Raw genomic sequence first — 19,005 nt, 5'->3', positions numbered from 1 at the left:
GTGGGTGTTCGAATGGTTTTTAAAAGGATGTTGCTAATCTAAGTCTAGACTCTGCAAAGATTTCAAGACATATGTTCAGCTTTTGCTAAGGACAGGACTTTCATCTGTTTCGAAATAATAGAGTTTCCCCCACACACACAACTTCATCTTCTTTTCGCATTTTCATTTCTCTTTGGAAAAGAGAAAGGGATTTGAAAATAATTAAATATAGATCTAAGTCATTGAGTTCTTTAAAGTCAGGGAACAATGGGCATTCAAACAGAACAAATGCTATAAGGGTAAATTCTGTTAATTTTTAAAATCAATCTCATTATGACTAAATGTTTGCTTATTATCCATCAGTTCACATTCTTTGGTCTATTACTGTTACTCCAGTTCTCTCCAATGACATTATACAGAGTTTTCAAATATTTTTGATGGTGATTTTTTTTTAAGACAAACTCTTTCAAGATACATAAAATCCTGTCTTACAGACAATAGAATAACACTCAGGATCGCAAAATGCTAAAATCCTACTGACATCCTTAATGATTCCATTCCTTTACAAACTCCACTGAATGCCTACTACATTTCAAGTTTTGTGCTCGACGCTAGGGCTAGAGTAGTCAACCCCACAGAGGATAAATGGTCCCTGACCCCAGTAAACTTATAGTCTGGTGGGGAGACAGCATTAAACAAACAATTATGGAAATAATTAACAAACTGGAACTTGGGGTAAGTGCTTAGAAGGAAACACTGTGCTTTGAGAACACATCAGAAAAGTCCATGGAAACTTGCAACCTTACTCCTGAAAGAGGCTATTTCTTTCTTAAAACAAGGAACACATCAAAATTCCTCTTCCCCTCTTCTGAGTCACATTTAGAGGGAGCTAGAGCTGGAGGGTACACAGGCGCATTGACTTTTACTTGAAATAGTAACTCAGGAATGCAGAACTATCCTAGAGAATGGCTCCATCTTTCTGGGAACTTTTCTCTTTTTCTTTCAATGATGGGAGGGGGGCAGCTGTTACAGAGATTTATGTACCAACAAGCCTGATGTGTAATCATGGAAAATTAGGAAGAACCTACACGCACATCCCTAGGAAAATGACTGGGTGAACTATGGCAAGAACATTTCACCCTATGGAGTATCTCTGTCTGCTAAGTTGCTTCAGTCGTGTCCGACTCTGTGCAACCCCATAGACAGCAGCCCACCAGGCTCCACCGTCCCTGGGATTCTCCAGGCAAGAACACTGGAGTGGGCTGCCATTTCCTTCTCCAATGCATGAAAGTGAAAAGTGAAAGTGAAGTTGTTCAGTCGTGTCCGACTCTTCAAGACCCCATGGACTGCAGCCCACCAGGCTCCTCCGTCCATGGGATTTTCCAGGCAAGAGTATTGGAATGGGGTGCCATTGCCTTCTCTGATCTCTGTCTACCTGTCTGTTAAAAAACAGTGAGGTGACACTTGAGTACTGACACAGAAAGCTCTCCATATCATACTGAGTGGGAAAGTGCAAACCACCATGACGTGACTCAGTTTGGTTTAAAAAAGTGTCTAAACTTTGTATGAATGCAAAGAAAGGGGACTTTTCAGCTGTACAGTGTCCACAGTGGTCACTGTGGACACACACAGTAGAAGGCTTATAAATCCTAACACACGAGGAAGGCTTATAAATCCTTCACCCTGAGAAGGTATGTATGTACTACCTGAACAATAAAAATACCAAAAAAAAAAAAATTTAACAAAGAAAAACATGTATCAGTATGTATGTATGTATGTATGTGGCCTCTCTGGACAGCAGGCATCCTTCTGGAAGGGGACCAGGATGTACCCCTGGTGTTTTGGCTTAAACTGTGAGTTGAGGATGTGCTGTTTTGGGACCTTTGCCCTGAGACCCTATATTAGCCCATTCTTAGAGACACGCCTGAAAAGAACAATCAGCTGTGCCACCCACTGTACGCTGAAGGCAGCCTGAACACATTCCCAAAGGTGTGCCTACACACAGCCACAGAAGAGCGGATGACAGAGCTGCGGACTCAGCTGGAGAAAAAAGGAGGGGAGCTGGGCACTAACAGCTCTGCAAGAAGCTGCAGCTCCCTGTCCCCCGGCCCCCTGGGGCTGGCCCAGCACCGGCCCGGGAATGACAGCAGCAGAGAAGGCTAACCCTGAGAGACCACATCCCTCCATCCAGAACCACAGCAGCCCACCAGTAGGGCAGCAGAGGAGCAGGCTCCCTGGGCGGACCAGATGTCCTTCCCTGGGGTCTAGCGGTTGCCCCTGCTGCTCATCTGGTCCGGCCAGACAGGGACCAGGCAGCCAGCATACTGGAGGGACACAGGGACTCCACCCTCCCAGCATCTCCCAAGGCGCCAGGCTGGGGCTCCAGAGTCAAAGCAGACCCCAATGGAGGACACCTCGGCCTCAGGTCACATACAGCCCTAGGCCAAGGGCACTGCAGACCCAGCAAAAGACCCCAGGAGCACAAATCCCATTCAGGGTCTGGTCTGTTCAAAAGTACCATGCTTAGGGAATCAGTTTCTTCAATGCTTGAGATAAATACTCCTAGAATTTCAGAGCGTGAAGGCCATGTGGCCCAATTATGCTTGTATTCTACACAGAGCTGTCACTCTGCTATTCCCTAAACTCTCTCTAGGTACAGAAATATATAGAGATAGGGAGATAGTCAGGGTGACAGATGCTATACCTCTAGAGGCATCTGCAAAGATGTGTTAGAAATGAGGGTCCTTTTGTGGCACAGAACTCTGACCCCCTGCACCTGCCATATGGCGACAGTCGTGGGTTCTCCAAGCCACACAGAATGACACTCAACCGCCTGAGCAATACAGATCAACGCTCAACCGCCTTCCACAGAGCCTTCGACATTTCAAACAGATTCTCCCTTGCCCCAAAAGTGCTGTAAAAGGGAATTTTACGTATTTGCAATACATTCTATGCTTGTAAGTCAGGTGGGGCAACGGGTGCCTCCTCTCTGACCATATCCTGCAGGACTGTCATCAGAGCGGGACCTCAGGGAGGGAACCAGGACTGACCTCACCAGGGCAGCCTTTGTGTTATTAAATGACACGGGGACCCAGCAACAAGGAAGTCTCCCCGTACCAGGGACCCCTCACCTCGAGCTGGTGAATTCCAGGTTGGGACCTGGCCGCTGCCACCTCGATCCTGACATGGGCTTCTGACCTGGACACGGAGGCCTGGCCTCCCTCCCTGGATGCCCCTCCCCACCTCAGCCCAGCCATTCTCCAAGGGCGGACCCAGGAGAGCTCTCTCACATGCTCCTGCATTTCATTCACCGCATCTTAATTGAGCACTTGTTGTATACAAGACATGATGCAAGGCAAGGGGAGAGAAAAAGTAAGAGCTGAAAAAACACGGTCAGTGCCGATTGCCTCTTCTCTGGCTCCCATCGCACAGTCTTACCAGCCAAGAGTCACAGTCAAATTTAAACTGTCCTCTGCTATGCATCACATAGTGTGTAATCGGGGTTTTTTTGTCCCCCTACCCAGCTTACCCTCTTGGGGAGCCACGCATGCAATGCTTTAGAAGAGCTGAGCAAAGTATCAGGCTTAACCAGACCAGGGGCCTATTTTAATTCTTACATCAATCCAACATCAGCAGCTCACTTTGTAAAAGTCTTTAAAACTCTCCAGCTACAACTCAGAAATTAAATGATTCTCCTATCAACTCCCTCCAGAATGGCTCTGCTTGTAATTCCGGCCATCACAGGGCAGTCAGGACCAATAAGCAGTGACAGCTCCAGGTTGCTGCAAAGGCCGCCAGTGTGCCCTCCACCGTGCCCATGGGCACCACCCTGCTTTGCCCTTCCACACCACATCACCTCTGTGATGACCCACAAAGGCTGGATGGACGGCTAGGCAGAGCCCCTTCTGCTCCCACCTCCCAGAGCATGCAGGCCCCCACCAGACCAGTTCCACGCACTCTTTCCTGTACCTCTTCTTTCCTCTCTGAAGTCTGTCTTCTGGCTTTGTCTAACATCGTCCCTGGTCCTGCTTTCCTCCTCTCGAATGTCCTGAAGCTCTCAGTATACAGGAGTCTTCTGACAGCTTCACCCAAGCTCCTGCCACCTGGTGCTCAGAGCTTAACACTGCCCTGTCATTGAATCACACACTGCTGAATCTCATTACCTCCAGCAAGTCTGTTCCTGTGCCCAGCTGGATGGTAAACTCCTACAGGGCGGGGAGAGGACCACACCTCAAACTCCTTCAACACCCCCCAATAAAAAAACAGCAAAAGCTCAGCCTCCCACTGAGTAAACCTATCCAAAGTAAATGCCTTTCAGACAGCCCATCAGTTAGAAGGGGCTGAAAGCACTCTTAAGAGTCCCTGGAATACATGGGCTAGAGGTAAGGTTTGATCACAGAGGGTACCCAGCTCCTGGCATCAGATGGCTGCTCCCCCATGGCAGAGCCCACGTCTCCCCAACTCCTGGGTCCTCAGCGCCCAGCACTGGGTCCTCAGCAAACATTCACTGAAGGGGCAGATCATCTCCAGGATCCACGCTACTTTGTGGTTTTCCTCTCTCCCAGAAGCCTCAACTCACAGGAAGGCAGAGGGAAAGCTTTGACTATCAATGCCTGCCCAATGACAAGGAAAACTGAAGACTACTTTTCAAAATGAATTTGATGACTTCCTGCCAAGTTGAACAATTCTGTGGTGCAGATCACAAAATCAAGCTCACTGTAACCTTTTTCTAACCAACTCTTCCCTCAACTTCACTACTTCCGTCAATATCACTCCCCAATCACTAGGCCTGCAGCCTTTACGGTATCTCTGATCAGTTCAGCCCTTAGGGGCCTCTGGAAAGCTATATGCCCAAGAGCGTGTCTCCTTGCTCCTGGAAACCTCCCATCCTTTTCCTTCTAGTCATGGGGCCCTCACTCACATGAGACCTCAACTGATTCTGAATCTTTATGGCATCCTTCCTAGCTCTCACCTCCTCCCCTTCACAGACCTTACACACTGCTGCTGCTGCTGCTGTTGCTAAGTCACTTCAGTCATGTCCGACTCTGTGAAACTCCATAGACAGCAGCCCACCAGGCTCCTCCATCCTTGGGATTCTCCAGGCAAGAACACTGGAGTGGGTTGCCATTTCCTTCTCCAATGCATTTAAGTGAAAAGTGAGAGTGAAGTCACTCAGTCCTATCCGACTCTTAGCGACCCCATGGACTGCAGCCCACCAGGCTCCTCCATCCTTGGGATTTTCCAGGCAAGAGTACTGGAGTGGGGTGCCATTGCCTTCTCCAGACCTTACGCACTACCCTCAGCCTATTACTTATTAAGTGCTGTTTTCAGCTAGTCCAGCCTCGACTCAAATCATAACTTTTCACTTTTTAAACCAAGTTTTCTGTTCTGTTCTCATTGACTCAGGCCCATATTCACTCTCATATGCCAGAAACCCTGACCAATCCTTCTGCCTCAGCGAGGATACTCGCTCACCGTGTCTGTCCTTCCAGGAACTGGGCCTTCTCCACCATCTCAAAATCTTGGCAGAAGTGTCAATTCTGCTTATCCACATCCCACCCACAGGCAGGGGCTTCTCACCCAGGCCAGCCCAGCTTCTCACACAAGCTTTCCCCATCCTTCAGCCCACTGGCCACCTCCGCTCCACAGAGCTGTGTATAGCCTCACACACTGCCTTCCTGTTGACTCAAACACTCTCCCCCTCCAACCCCCCCCCCCGCATCCCGCCCCCGCTGCTTCGTGGCCACGTGATCCTACCCAGACCACCAGACTTTCAGAATCTCACAGAACTGTTGCTATAACACATGAGAATTTACATGAAGGCGATTCATTTATCTCACATTCAAAAAAAGACCATCCAGATAGAGGATCTGGATATCCTTCTAATACTGGCCAAGAGCAGTTATTTCCCATCATTCACAACCCTGCAGCTCCTAAGTCTCAGTACACGTTAATTTAATGTAAGACAAGGGAGAAAGCACTTTGATTGGGGTACTTTTCCTCATATCCTCCATTTAGAAACTAAGGAGCTTCTCTGATACAAATTCTAGGTGACTGCAGAAATGTGGGGGTGGAGAGGAGAGGAGACAGTTGTTCCAGGCAAATCTAGTGACAACGGCGCCGGTCTTAGGAGTGAGGCTTGAACACTAAGCCACAGTCAGCAGTAGGCACCGACTGGGCACATTGCCAGTAAGCCATCAGTGGGCAGCAGGGAACAGGCGAACTGGGGAGTAGGATACGAGCAGGGTCCAGGGTTGGGGCGGGGGGCGGGAAGCATGTGGACCAAGAATGCTTCAGACCATCAAATCTGGCTACCTTCCTTCCCAACGTGCACATGCCCATGACAACGGCGAGCACCGCCAGGGGCGCGCGGTAAAATCACTTTCAGCCAGAGACCAGGGCACCTCTGATAACGCCGGCCCAGCCCGCCCCGATCCCGCCAGCCCCGGACCTCACCAATGGAGATTTCTTGCGCGAAAGCCAGCGAGACGAGCAGGAGAGGCAGCCCCACAGCGATGCACGTGACCATCTTGTCCACGGCCAGCTCCAGCCGCAGCCCCTTAAACTTGGCCTCCGAGGGCTCCTTCAGCAGGAAGTCCGAGAAGACATACTCGGTGGCAAGGTGCGCAATGGCCATAGCTGCGGCGCGCCGGGCTGGGCCGGGCAGGTTCGCGAGGCAGGCCTGCGGACTGCCGGCGTCGGGAGGGCGGTGCGGTGCCTTCGCCCGTCACCAGCCCAGCCCGCGGGTTTCGCTTTCCCTTTGCTGGCTCCCCGGTGGCTCCCACATTCCGCCGGTCTTTGTACCGTGATGCGCCGCAGCCATTTTCTCCCGGCGCCTGGCCTGGCGTGTCCCTGGGCTGCTCCGCGGGCACTGGAGCCCGGGTTGCGCCCGTTCCTCCACCGCAGGCCCGGGAGCAGCCACCCCGGCAGGTCCCCGGGCTCTGCGCCGCCGCCGCGCGCCCGAGGGCGAGAGTCCGCGGCCAAACAAAGCACGAGCCCCGCCGCTAGGCCCCGGCTGCCGCCGCCCCGCGCGCTCTCGCCCGCCCCGCGCGCTCTCGCCCGCCCCGCGCGCTCTCGCCCGCCCCGCGCGCTCTCGCCCGCCCCGCGCGCTCTCCCGGAGCCTCGGGGGAGCGCGGCGTTTCCGGGAGCCGGAGGGCGCGGTGAGCGCGGCAGCGCCCGCAACCCTGGGATCCACCCCTGAAGGGGGCGTCCGGGCGAGCGGCACCTCGGCTAGTCCTTGCGCCCCTCCCACCCTCATCCCCTCCTCTTCCTGGCGCCGGGAAGTTTGAAGTCCCTTCCGAAAGTGACCTGTCGCCCTGCAGAGCGGACGGCCCCCTTACGCCTCACCCCCAGCATTTCTACTTGGCGGGATCGGGTCAAAAGGTGGTGCAAAGGCCTCAGAGAGCAACGGGCGCCATAAAAGGCGATCGAGCGGGTTAGACCGAGCAAACGTGGGAGAGGGGGCGCTTAATTCTTGCAGGAACACTGTCGGCCAGGGATGTGCGGGCTCGGAGTGGTGAGCCTGCGCCTGACTCGGTCTCAGGGGTCTGTGCTTCGCCTCTCGCTTTGCCCGCGAGAGCCTCGGTCTGGGATGCTGAGAGACAGTCAAAAGACGCTGTGATCAGCAACACTTGGAGCTGGCAGGACCTTTGAAGAGGAGGGCTCCTTGGGCCGGGGCTGCCGTCTCTGCTTTTTGTACACGGGCAGGTCCGTGCAGGCTAGCCTCTTCTGTGTGCGCTCACCTGCCCTGTGTACATCTCCACCCAGCCCTGCCCTCGGAGTCCTCGTCCCATGGCCTGCACGACCCTCCGCTTAGGGGACTCATGGGACCAGGACCACACAATGGCCAGGAACACAACCCGCATCTCCTCTTGGCCTGAACTCCAGTCTTCCCCATCTTGCTCAAAGCAGTGCCATCCGACCATGCGCCCAAACCAGACACCTGGACTGCCCTGTGTAACAGTGCCGTCTCTCCCAGATCCCTTAAGCAATTTCCAAATTCTCTGGCTTCTCGCTCCTGAATATTGAACATCTAATCATTTTCCTCCACTTGTGCTGCCATCCTCTCTCCTAACCACGTACAGGAGGCCCTGCAGGCCCCCAAGCCCTTCTCCCAAGCAGCTGCCAAAGGGAGCTTGTAAAAGCTCCAGTCTTACGCTATCACTCCCCTTCTTAAAGTGTACCTTGTTTTTAGGATAAAATTCAAATTGTTTATCATGGCCACTGCCTGCCTTACCAGCTTCACTACTTTCCCTTCAGTTCTTCAACTTAGCCAGCTCTTGCCTTCTCCAGACCTTCACCTGCCCCAAAACACATCCACAGTAGCCTCTTTGCCTGGACTGTTCTGCTGGATGTCACTTCCCCTGGAGAGTCTTCCTTGTGAACACTAAACAGGATTAATTTTTGTTAACTTTTGTTAAATACTCTTGTGATACCAGCTGTAGGCCTTGGGAAAGTTACATGCCCCCTCTGTACCTCAGTGTTTTCATCTGTAAGGTGATTATACTGCTTAGGATTGAGGTAAAGATCGAAAGAGTTAATATACATAAGGTGCCTAGGACATTGCCTGGCGACTGATGAGTGCTGTGTACATATTATCTATTATTGTTCCCCTCTATTTTTCCTTCTTAATGAAAATCACAATTCAGTTCAGTTCAGTTCAGTCGCTCAGTCGTGTCCGACTCTTTGCGACCCCATGAACTGCAGCACACCAGGCCTCCCTATCCATCACCAACTCCCGGAGTTTTCTCAAACTCATGTCCATAGAGTCGGTGATGCCATCCAGCCATCTCATCCTCTGTCGTCCCCTTTTCCTCCTGCCCCCAATCCCTCCCAGCATCAGAGTCTTTTCCAATGAATCAACTCTTCGTATGAAGTGGCCAAAGTATTGGAGCTTCAGCATCAGTCCTTCCAATGAACACCCAGGACTGATCTCCTTTAGGATGGACTGGTTGGATCTCCTTGAAGTCCAAGGGACTCTCAAGAGTCTTCTCCAACACCACAGTTCAAAACCATCAATTCTTTGGTGCTCAGTTTTCTTCACAGTCCAACTCTCACATCCATACATGACCACTGGAAAAACCATAGCCTTGACTAGACGGACCCTTGTTGGCAAAGTAATGTCTCTGCTTTTGAATATGCTATCTAGGTTGGTCATAACTTTCCTTCCAAGGAGTAAGTGTCTTTTAATTTCATGGCTGCAATCACTATCTGCAGTGATTTTGGAGCCCAAAAAATAAAGTCTGACACTGTTTCCACTGTTTCCCCATTTATTTCCCATGAAGTGATGGGACCAGATGCCATGATCTTAGTTTTCTGAATTCTGAGCTTTAAGCCAACTTTTTCACTGTCCTTTTTCACTTTCATCAAGAGGCTTTTCAGTTCCTCTTCACTTTCTGCCATAAGGGTGGTGTCATCTGCATATCTGAGATTATTGATATTTTTCCCAGCAATCTTGATTCCAGCTTGTGCTTCATCCAGGCCAACGTTTCTCATGATGTACTCTGCATATAAGTTAAATAAGCAGGGTGACAATATACAGCCTTGATGTAATCCTTTTCCTAGTTGGAACCAGTCTGCTGTTCCATGTCCAGTTCTAACTGTTGCTTCCTGACCTGTGTGTAGGTTTCTCAAAAGGCAGGTCAGGTGGTCTGGTATTCCCATCTCTTTCAGAATTTTCCACAGTTTATTGTGATCCACACAGTCAAAGGCTTTGGCATAGTCAATAAAGCAAAAATAGATGTTTTTCTGGAACTCTCTTGCTTTTTCCATGATCCAGCGGATGTTGGCAATTTGATCTCTGGATCCTCTGCCTTTTCTAAAACCAGCTTGAACATCTGGAAGTTCACAGTTCATGTATTGCTGAAGCCTGGCTTGGAGAATTTTGAGCATTACTTTACTAGTGTGTGAGATGAGTGCAGTTGTGCAGTAGTTTGAGCATTCTTTGGCATTGCCTTTCTTTGGGATTGGAATGAAAACTGACCTTTTCCAGTCCTGTGGTCACTGCTGAGTTTTCCAAATTCGCTGGCATATTGAGTGCAACACTTTCACAGCATCATCTTTCAGGATTTGAAATAGCTCAACAGGAATTCCATCACCTCCACTAGCTTTGTTCGTAGTGATGCTTTCTAAGGCCCACTTGACTTCACATTCCAGGATGTCTGGCTCTAGGTTGAATGATCACACCATCGTGATTATTTAGGTCATGAAGATCTTTTTTGTACAGCTCTTCTGTGTATTCTTGCCACCTCTTCTTAGTATCTTCTGCTTCAATTACAGTTCAACAAGTATGTGTTTAACTGTCCATTGATTTAGTGTTTGTCTCCCCCTTTATTGCTATAAGGTGCATTTAGGGATTAAATAGAGAAGGCAATGGCAACCCAATCCAGTACTATTGCCTGGAAAATCCCATGGGTGGAGGAGCCTGGTAGGCTGCAGTCCATGGGGTCACTAAGAGTCCGGCACGACTGAGAGACTTCACTTTCACTTTTCACTTTCATGCATTGGAGAAGGAAATGGCAACCCACTCCAGTGTTCTTGCCTGCAGAATCCCAGGGATAGGGGAGCCTGGTGGGCTGCCATCTATGGGGTCACACAGAGTCGGACACGACTGAAGCGACTCAGCAGCAGCAGGGATTAAATAACACATCCTCCTCTGGAGAAGGAAATGGCAACCCACTCCAGTACTCTTACCTGGAAAACCACATGGATGGAAGAGCCTGATAGGCTATAGTCCTTGGGGTTGCAAAGAGACAGACACGACTGAGCGACTTCACCTCCTCTAAAGCCTCCCTTTCCCCTCTCCTTACTCCAGTGTCATTTGTTAGAAGGAAGCCAAAACAGCTGTGGGCCTCATAGCTATGGTCCCAAAACCATTGTTTTGTTTGTTAGAGACCCTTGACATTTGGATATGAAATCTTTTGTGACCAAAATAGTCAAAGTCAAGAAAGTTAAGCCCACTACATGGTCTGTTCTGTTTATATATTCATTTATTTCTGTAAGTAATATTTGCTGAGCAACTATTGTGTATCTGTACTGTGGTCCGTGCTGGGGTGCAGCAGTGAGCAAAACAGGTCTGAGGTCCTTGTTTCCATGGAGCCTAGATTTCAAGGAGACAGAGAAAAGTCAAACTAACAGGTAAGATGGATATGTCCCAGGATTAGGGCAACTAAAGAAAATAATAGAAATTGGAAATAACTTGGGAGGGGTCCACTTTAGAGAGGGCAGTCTGGGGAGCTTACATCTGAACTAGGAAAGAGGATGAGGGTGCTGGAAAGAAAGAGCATTCCAGGCACAGAAAGCAGTGTGTGCAAAGGTCCTGAGGCAAGAAGGAACTAGCAGGGCACAGGAAAGTTGAAACAGAGAGGAGTCAGAGGTAAAGCTGGAGATGTGGCCATCATGGGCAGCCAAATCAGTCTGAGTTTTATAGATGAAGGTAGGGCATTTGGATATTGTTAGAAGTGAAACCAAAAGACAGTAAAGGAAATTTACCAGGTTAAGTGATCTGATCGGATTTGGAGGAGCACTGTTGCGGCTGTGTGGACTGTGCTTAGAGGGACAGAAGCGACAGGGACTGCCTCCATGATCTGCTCAAGCAGGGTTTGGAGTCTGCAGCCTAGGAAGAAATACATTTTGAATATATTAGCATAAAGATGATTTTCAGATCCGGGAAGATGAGTGAAATAACCTATGGAGGGGGTATAACAAACTAACGCTGACTTGGTGGCACACGTTTATCTTTCATCTCTTTGTCTGCTCTGGGTCCTCACGGCAGTACAGCAGGCCTCTCTAGTTGCATGTTTCAGGCTTAGTTACCCCTCAGCATGTAGGATCGTAGATCCCCAGTCAGGGATCGAACCTGAGTCCCCTACGTTGGAAGGCAGATTCTTAACCACTAGACCACCAGGGTTGTTTATTTTTCAACAGTCCCACATTTATTTTTCAACAGTTCTGGAAATCTGAAGTTCGAAATCAGTTTCACTGCAATAAAGTCAAGGTGCCAGCAGGCGTCCAGAGGCTCGAGGGGAGAATCCGGTCCTTTGCCTTTTCCAGCCTTGAGAAAGCATTCCTGCATCTCCAAAGCCAGCAGCATAGCACCTTCCTTCATGTGTCCCATAGCTCCCTCATCTTTTTTTATACAAACACCGTACTTGCATGCATATTCAGTCACTCTTTTGTGTCCAACTCTTCCCAACCCCATGGACTGTAGCCCATCAGGCTCCTCTGTCCATGGGATTTCCCAGCCAAGAATACTGGAGTGGGTTGCCACATTTTCTCTTTCAGGGGATCTTCCTGATCCCGAGGATCAAACCCATGTCTCTTGCATCAGCAGGCAGATTATTTACCACTGTGCCACCTGGGAAGCCCCATAAGAACACTGTGGTTACATTTAGGGCCAATCTGGGTAATCCGATATAAACTTCCTATCTCAAGATTTGTAACAATCATAGCTGCAAAGTCTTTTTGCTGTACACGATAACATTCACAGGTTCAGGGAGTGGGACCTGGAATCTTTGGCTATACTATTCAGCCCACCCCGGAGGGCCGAATGAAGAAAAGGGCCCAGTTCAAGTTGGGAGGCATGCTAAGATGTAAGTCAGAGGGAGGAGAAGGAACTCGCAAGAGGCTAAAAGGAAATAGCTGCTGTGGAAGAAGGAAGGTTGGCAGGCCATGTTATGGAGCCAGGGAACTAGAGGGTATCCAGAAGGAAGGAGCTACCAAGTGTTACTGAGAGGTTAAGTAAGATAAAGACTGGGAATATGCCACAGAACGTGGAAGCATTTCCGTTATCATTATAGTCGTGATGGTTTTGATAACAGCAGACTGGGGTGCAGAGTTGGGCAGGGCCCTCTGGAAGGGAAACCTTTGGAACGGGTGGAGGCATGCATCGGGTGAGGAGACAGAGACAAGTGTGGACAGCACTTTCAGTTCTGCTATCAAGGGAACAGAGGACCTGTGTTGGAGCAGGTTATGGAGTTAAAGACAGTGACTGTTTGTTTGCTGTCTGTTTTTAATGGAAGGTATTGCTGATAACTTCGTGCAGGAGGGAAAACAGATGACTGAGGGAATTAAGTTCTTGAGAAAGCAAGAAGGGATGCAGTCTCCAGAGTCCAGGGAAAGACTGGCCCTGCCAGGAGCAGGCACACATCTTCTGTTGTAACAAGAGGAAAAGACATGTATAAATGTGATTGATTTTCTCAGCAGAGTGAGGCTGAGCATGAAGAAGTGTAGTACCTCTGAGAAAACAATACTTGGTGAGAGTCGTGTTATCTGTGGGCTTCCCAGGTGGCTCAATGGTACAGATTCTGCCTGTCAACGCAGGAGAAATGGGTTTAATCCCTGAGTTGGGAAGATCCCTTGCAGTAGGAAATGGCAACCCACTCCAGTATTTTTGCTTGAAATTCCATGGACAGAGGAGGCTGGCAGGCTACATTCCATGCGATTGTAAGAGTCAGACACAACCTAACAACTAAACAACAACAACGTTATCTGTATACATATATTGTCACTTTTCATGTCCTCTAACGAGCATAACTAGGATAGTTGCTAAATATCTAAAAAATAATTCTCCTTTAACTAATTGCCTGCTCCAGGTAAAAAATTTACCTATTACTAGACCTCAGGTCGGAGAAGGCAATGGCACCCCACTCCAGTACTCTTGCCTGGAAAATCCCATGGACAAAGGAGCCTAGTAGGTTCCAGTCCATGGGGTCGCTCAGAGTCAGACACGACTGATCGACTTCCCTTTCACTTTTCACTTTCATGCACTGGAGAAGGAAATGGCAACCCACTCCAGTGTTCTTGCCTGGAGACTCCCAGGGACGGGGGAGCCTGGTCGGCTGCCGTCTATGGGGTCGCACAGAGTCGGACACGACTGAAGTGACTTAGCAATAGCAGCAGCAAATATTTGATAGGCAATGGCAACCCACTCCAGTATTCTTGCCTGGAAAATCCCATGGATGGAGGAGTCTGGTGGGCTGCAGTCCTTGGGGTCGCGAAAAGTCAGACACGACTGAGCGACTTCACTTTCACTTTTCACTTTCATGCATTGGAGAAGGAAATGGCAACCCACTCCAGTGTCCTTGCCTGGAGAATCCCAGGGACGGCGGAGCCTGGTGGGCTGCCATCTGTGGGGCCACACAGAGTCGGACACAACTGAAGCAACTTAGCAGTAGCAGCAGACCTCAGGTAGGGCATTGAAAAAAAACTGTAAACAGCTATCTTTATGATACATGAAACTTTATTAAAAAGAGAAATGGTATAATCAAACTACTTTGTGGTTTCATTTTCATTAAAAAAATAAGCTAAGAGAAAAGGAAAAGACTTACAACTAAATAATTTGTTTTCTAGGTCAGTTATAAATAAGGCATTTATCATGATTAATATTATGAAATTATATAGCCTACACATGTCTGAAAACTGTAAGCACATACTAAAAATCACATTATCAGTGGTTAGCAGTCTGGAATTCAGATCCTTGGGTATCATATTTGATATGACATTCAAGCAAACCATGAACAGAACTATTAGCATTTGCATCCTGTTTATGTAAGACTATAGCTTCTATCAAATTGCCCATTTCCCTTCACCAAGATGAAGATAAGACAGTATGAAAGGTCCCTCCACCAGTATTTATTAGGTCCTACTTGTTCACTTGGACAGCCCGGTAACCCACTGCTAAGGCAGATGTACTAACAGCCCCCATCTCGCAGCAGTGTGGGCTAAGGGCAATTTCTCAGTCTAGTAATAAACAATGTTACTTTTATCAATCTTACACCTAGAGCTGAGGCATACATATACAGAGTATGGATTGCCTCTTAATGGGTTGAGTTTAGTTGTTCAATATTTTATTTGGCATTTGAGACTTGAAAATTATAAAAATATATCTCAAAGTTGATTTATTGGTTAAAAAATTTGCTACCGGGACTCTCTTTTATTAGCCTTTTCTTTCCTCTTCCCATCAAAGACTATGTCTTTCTCCTCCCAGCCAGTCAGCTGCATTGATGAATTCCTTCTGGTGTTTTTCACATGATGACACTGTCTTTATTTCATAAAAGATGGAGCCTGGGAAAGATCCTCCTAACAGTGAAAAATCAGGCTCAAGAGTCAAGGCCCGGCTTGCTTCCTGCAAAGTTTCCCTCCTGCCAAGTTTCCCTCCCCTTAGAAGCTTCCACTAAACTCTCAGGGAGTGTCTTGACTCACAGTGGGAGAATCTAGCCTGCTATTTCAGATTCCAGCCCTCCACATTCTGAAATACAAATTCTTTGATTGATCTTTGAAAATACAAACATTGCCACAGAAACATATTGTAAAAAATGTATAAATGAAGTGAGTTGTAAACATTCAACTCAGTGTAAACATTCAAGTATCTCTACAGGTTTGCATAAAAACAGTATTTTTAAAAAATGCATATAACTTTGCTTCTTGTAGCAAACAGTGCACAGGCTATATATATTAAAAGGGAAAAGGCCAGGGGAGCTGGCTAAAGCCTCCAAAAAAGTCATTTGATCAAATTTTATCAGCAGATACTGATTTAGACATTTTCAGGGACACCCCAGAAAGTTATTTTTCCTGGAAGCACTAAAGGAAGCATCTTGCATAACAGAGATGAAAAATCAGTGCCATTCCAGTTAGATGTCTGAGGCAGTGTAACTCTTTCCCGAAACTGTCCATCTATAGAGACTTTGATGGTAAGGAAGCACCGTCTAAGAATTATGAAAGATGGAAAACAAAGGTATCTTTTAGAGGGTCTTCGCACTTCGACGAGCTCATTCAGAGAACAGACTGGGTCTGCTTTCTCAGTCACGCCCACTCTTCTATTTCTATTTTATACCTGAGGATTATTCACAGCCCCTTTAAAAATAAAGAAAGAAAAGCACATTGCTTTGACTGTGTTCCAGAGGATCGGAGGCTGACCCGGGAAGCGGCGGCAGGGTCCTCGGGGAGCGGTGCCCTGTTCCGTCTCCCTGCCGGGGACACGGGGGTCACAGGGCGTCGGTGGGGAGCGCGCAGGACTGGACCTCCTGGTACGCAGCTCGCGGCCTCACGGAGCACAGCTTGAGCGAGAGGATCACCGAGAGGACCAGAAGGAGGAGGCCGAGGACGAAGAGAATGACCAAGGCTGCTCGTGCTCCTCTGGGATCCAGACTCTGGCCAAAGAAGTAGAGCTGCTCCTCGCCGGGTTCTGTGCAAAAGAAAGGCGAGCCGTCAGGGCTCTTTCCCTGCGGAGTAAATCCCGACCATTGACTACAGGGTCAGGGCGGGCATCTTTACCGTTAGAGGGCGCGGATCCGGATGCACCTCCGGAAGGAGACTTGGTGGAGTATGGAATCCTGTTGTCTGGACAAAGAAGACAATGTGATGGTTTATAAACAATAGAAGCAGATTCTTTTCACTACCTGAGTTGTTTCCAGAGTTAAGTCATTTCACCAACAAAGACTTGATCCTATCAGTATCTGTAAGTCTTTATTGGATAGTCACTGTGCCTATTTTGTACCAGCATACATGCTGTTCTTACCCCATCCACCCTGCAAACTTCTGCTCACCTATTAAGATATCCACCTGTGGAACCTGGGTTCATGTCCCCCAGCCTGTTAATCATTGCCCCCTGCTGCTGTCACTGAACCCTGTACCCTGTACTTTATCTTGGCATATACCATAGTCTACTACAGTTACAGGTCTGTCTCTCTTACTTGACTCTGAGCTCCTTGGAGGCCTTCATGCTTCCTGTTTTCAAAGTCTACAGGAAGCCTGGTACTATCAGCTGGCATCACAGACAGAAAACAGTACCTATGTTTCGAAGGACTGTGTAGGTTGTCTCCATGCCAGCATGAATATGGTCAGACACATGACAATGTAACAACCACGTCCCTGGGTGATCTGCAAACAGTTCAATGGTTTGGAATGTCCCGGGAAAGAGGTCATATACATCTTCTCGGTAAGATTTACCTATCTGCAGGTAGAAGGAAATAATAAAGATAAGAGCAGAAATCAATTAAATGAAGAATACAAACATAATAAAGATAAACCAAAAGCTGGTTCTTTGAACAAATCAGTAACATTGATGAACTGTATGGAAACCAACCTGTGCTGGTCCCCAGTGATCCCTGTCTCCTGGTACTCAGTACCTTGGTAGTCCCCTCTCACATTACTGTCTGACGGTTGGTCCTTGAAGCCACCAGCATATGGCAGAAGCAAATGGCATTCTGCTTCCCTTTCTCTCTGTCCCACTGGATCACTCACTCTAGGGAAGCCAGCTCCCATGTCACGGTCAAGAACTGAAGCCTCTGGCCCCTAGTCCTGTGAGTGAGCTTGGAAATGGATCCTCCAGCTGCTATCAAACCTGATGACTGTAACTCCAGTTGACATCTTGATTGTGCCCTCACAAGAGATACTGAATCAGAATCAATGAGCTAAACTCTTTCCAGCCTAACCCAGAGAGATTGTGAGATAATAAGAGTGTTGCTTTAGGGCACTACATCTTAGGGTGAATTTGTTATGCAGCAAAACTCTAGACAAACTGACAGAGGGGAAAAAAAACCCACAGATTACAAATATCAGAGATGAAAGGGGGTCTATCACTAAGACTTTATAGACATTAAAAAGGATAGTAAAGGAATGTTATGAACAACTATCCATGAATTCTACAACTTTGGAGATTTACAGATGGCAGATGATAGAAAAGCATATGAAAAGATACTCAATATCATTAGCCATTAGGAAAATGCAAATGAAAAACAATGAGATACCAATATATATTGGGTTGGCCAAAAAGTTCATTCAGTTTTCATAAGATAGTATTGAAAAACGTGAACGAACTTTGTGGTCAACCCAATGCTTAAATGGATGGCTAAGAAAAAATAAGAATGAAAGATAGCCAGTGTTCAGGTGGATGTGGAAAAGTGGTAGCCTCATACATGTCTGATAGGAGAGAAAAGTGTACTGTCTCTCTGTAACACAGTTTGGAAGTTTTCTTGAAGTTAATCATATATGTACCACCTGGCCTGGTTGCTCAGTGGTAAAGAATCCACCGGCCAACCCAGGAGACATGAGTTCGATCCCTAGGTCAGGAAGATCCCCTGGAGAAAGAAATGGCAGCCCACTCAAGTATTCTTGCCTGGAGAATTCCATGGACAGAGGAGTCTTGCAGGATACAGTCCACAGGGTTGCAAAGAGTGAAATACAACTTAGCAACTTAACAACAACAACTAGCAATCTACCCCCTAGGTATTTTCTCAAGGGAAAGGAAAAACTTATGTTCACATGAAAGCATGTTCACAAATGTTTATAATGACTTTATTTTTAATAACCCCAAACTGGAAACAACCCAAATGTCCCTCAATAGGGGAACAAGTAAACAAACTGCAATACATTCATACAATGGAATACTTCAACAACAGGATGGAACACATGGCTTATACAATGTGGTGGATGCACTTTAAATGCCAATACAAAATGAAACAAGCCAGATTAATAATGCTATAGGCTGTATGATTTCATTTATAAGACACTTCAGAAAAGGCAAAACTATAGAGACAAAAACAAATCAGTGGAGGAGGAGCCAAGATGGCGGAGGAGTAGGACGGGGAGAACACTTTCTCCCCCACAAATTCATCAAAAGAGCATTTAAACGTCGAGTAAATTCCATAAAACAACTTCTGAATGCCGGCAGAGGACATCAGGCACCCAGAAAAGCAGCCCAACTCTTCGAAAGGAGGTAGGAAAAAATATAAAAGACAAAAAAAGAGACAAAAGAGGGAGGGACGGAGTTCCGTCCCGGGAAGGGAGTCTTAAAAAGAGAGAAGTTTCCAAACACCAGGAAACCCTCTCACTGCCGAATCTGTGCCGAGCTTTGGAAGCACAGAGGGCAACATAAAAGGGAGGGGAAAAAAAAATAAACAATTAAAAATCGCGGATTGTGAGCCCTACGGTAACTCCCCCAGCGGAGAAGCAGCGCAGACGCCTGCACACGGCATTAGCAAGCGGGGGCTGGGCAGGGAAGTGCGGCGCGGGCTGTGTCCCTTAGAG

General features: G+C 47.8%; 2 protein-coding genes and 1 long non-coding RNA gene across 3 annotated transcripts in view; 1 reads left to right on the top strand and 2 right to left on the bottom strand.

The window, feature by feature from the left end:
* PANX1 (pannexin 1) overlaps positions 1–6,983 on the bottom strand; it is a 58,878-nt gene extending 51,895 nt beyond the window's left edge. Inside the window, exon 1 of the mRNA XM_055581663.1 lies at positions 6,436–6,983. Coding sequence (XP_055437638.1) covers positions 6,436–6,616 — 181 coding nt within the window. The 5' untranslated portion in view covers positions 6,617–6,983. The remainder of the gene's footprint in view (positions 1–6,435) is intronic.
* Positions 6,984–15,962: 8,979 nt separating this feature from the next.
* The window catches only part of HEPHL1 (hephaestin like 1), a 112,533-nt gene continuing 109,490 nt past the window's right edge, over positions 15,963–19,005 (bottom strand). Inside the window, exons 18-20 of the mRNA XM_055581661.1 lie at positions 16,768–16,930; positions 16,252–16,317; positions 15,963–16,162 (exon numbers count right to left, since the gene is read on the bottom strand). Of these exons, the coding sequence (XP_055437636.1) occupies positions 15,963–16,162; positions 16,252–16,317; positions 16,768–16,930 (429 nt within the window). The remainder of the gene's footprint in view (positions 16,163–16,251; positions 16,318–16,767; positions 16,931–19,005) is intronic.
* Positions 18,552–19,005, top strand: part of LOC129652731 (uncharacterized) — a 28,532-nt gene continuing 28,078 nt past the window's right edge. The window contains exon 1 of the long non-coding RNA XR_008714715.1: positions 18,552–18,694. This is a non-coding gene — a long non-coding RNA (uncharacterized LOC129652731). The remainder of the gene's footprint in view (positions 18,695–19,005) is intronic.

This window comes from Bubalus kerabau, chromosome 5 (assembly GCF_029407905.1).
Source record: "Bubalus kerabau isolate K-KA32 ecotype Philippines breed swamp buffalo chromosome 5, PCC_UOA_SB_1v2, whole genome shotgun sequence".
NCBI classification, from domain to species: domain Eukaryota; kingdom Metazoa; phylum Chordata; class Mammalia; order Artiodactyla; family Bovidae; genus Bubalus; species Bubalus kerabau.
This window is presented reverse-complemented; position numbering and strand designations above follow the sequence as displayed.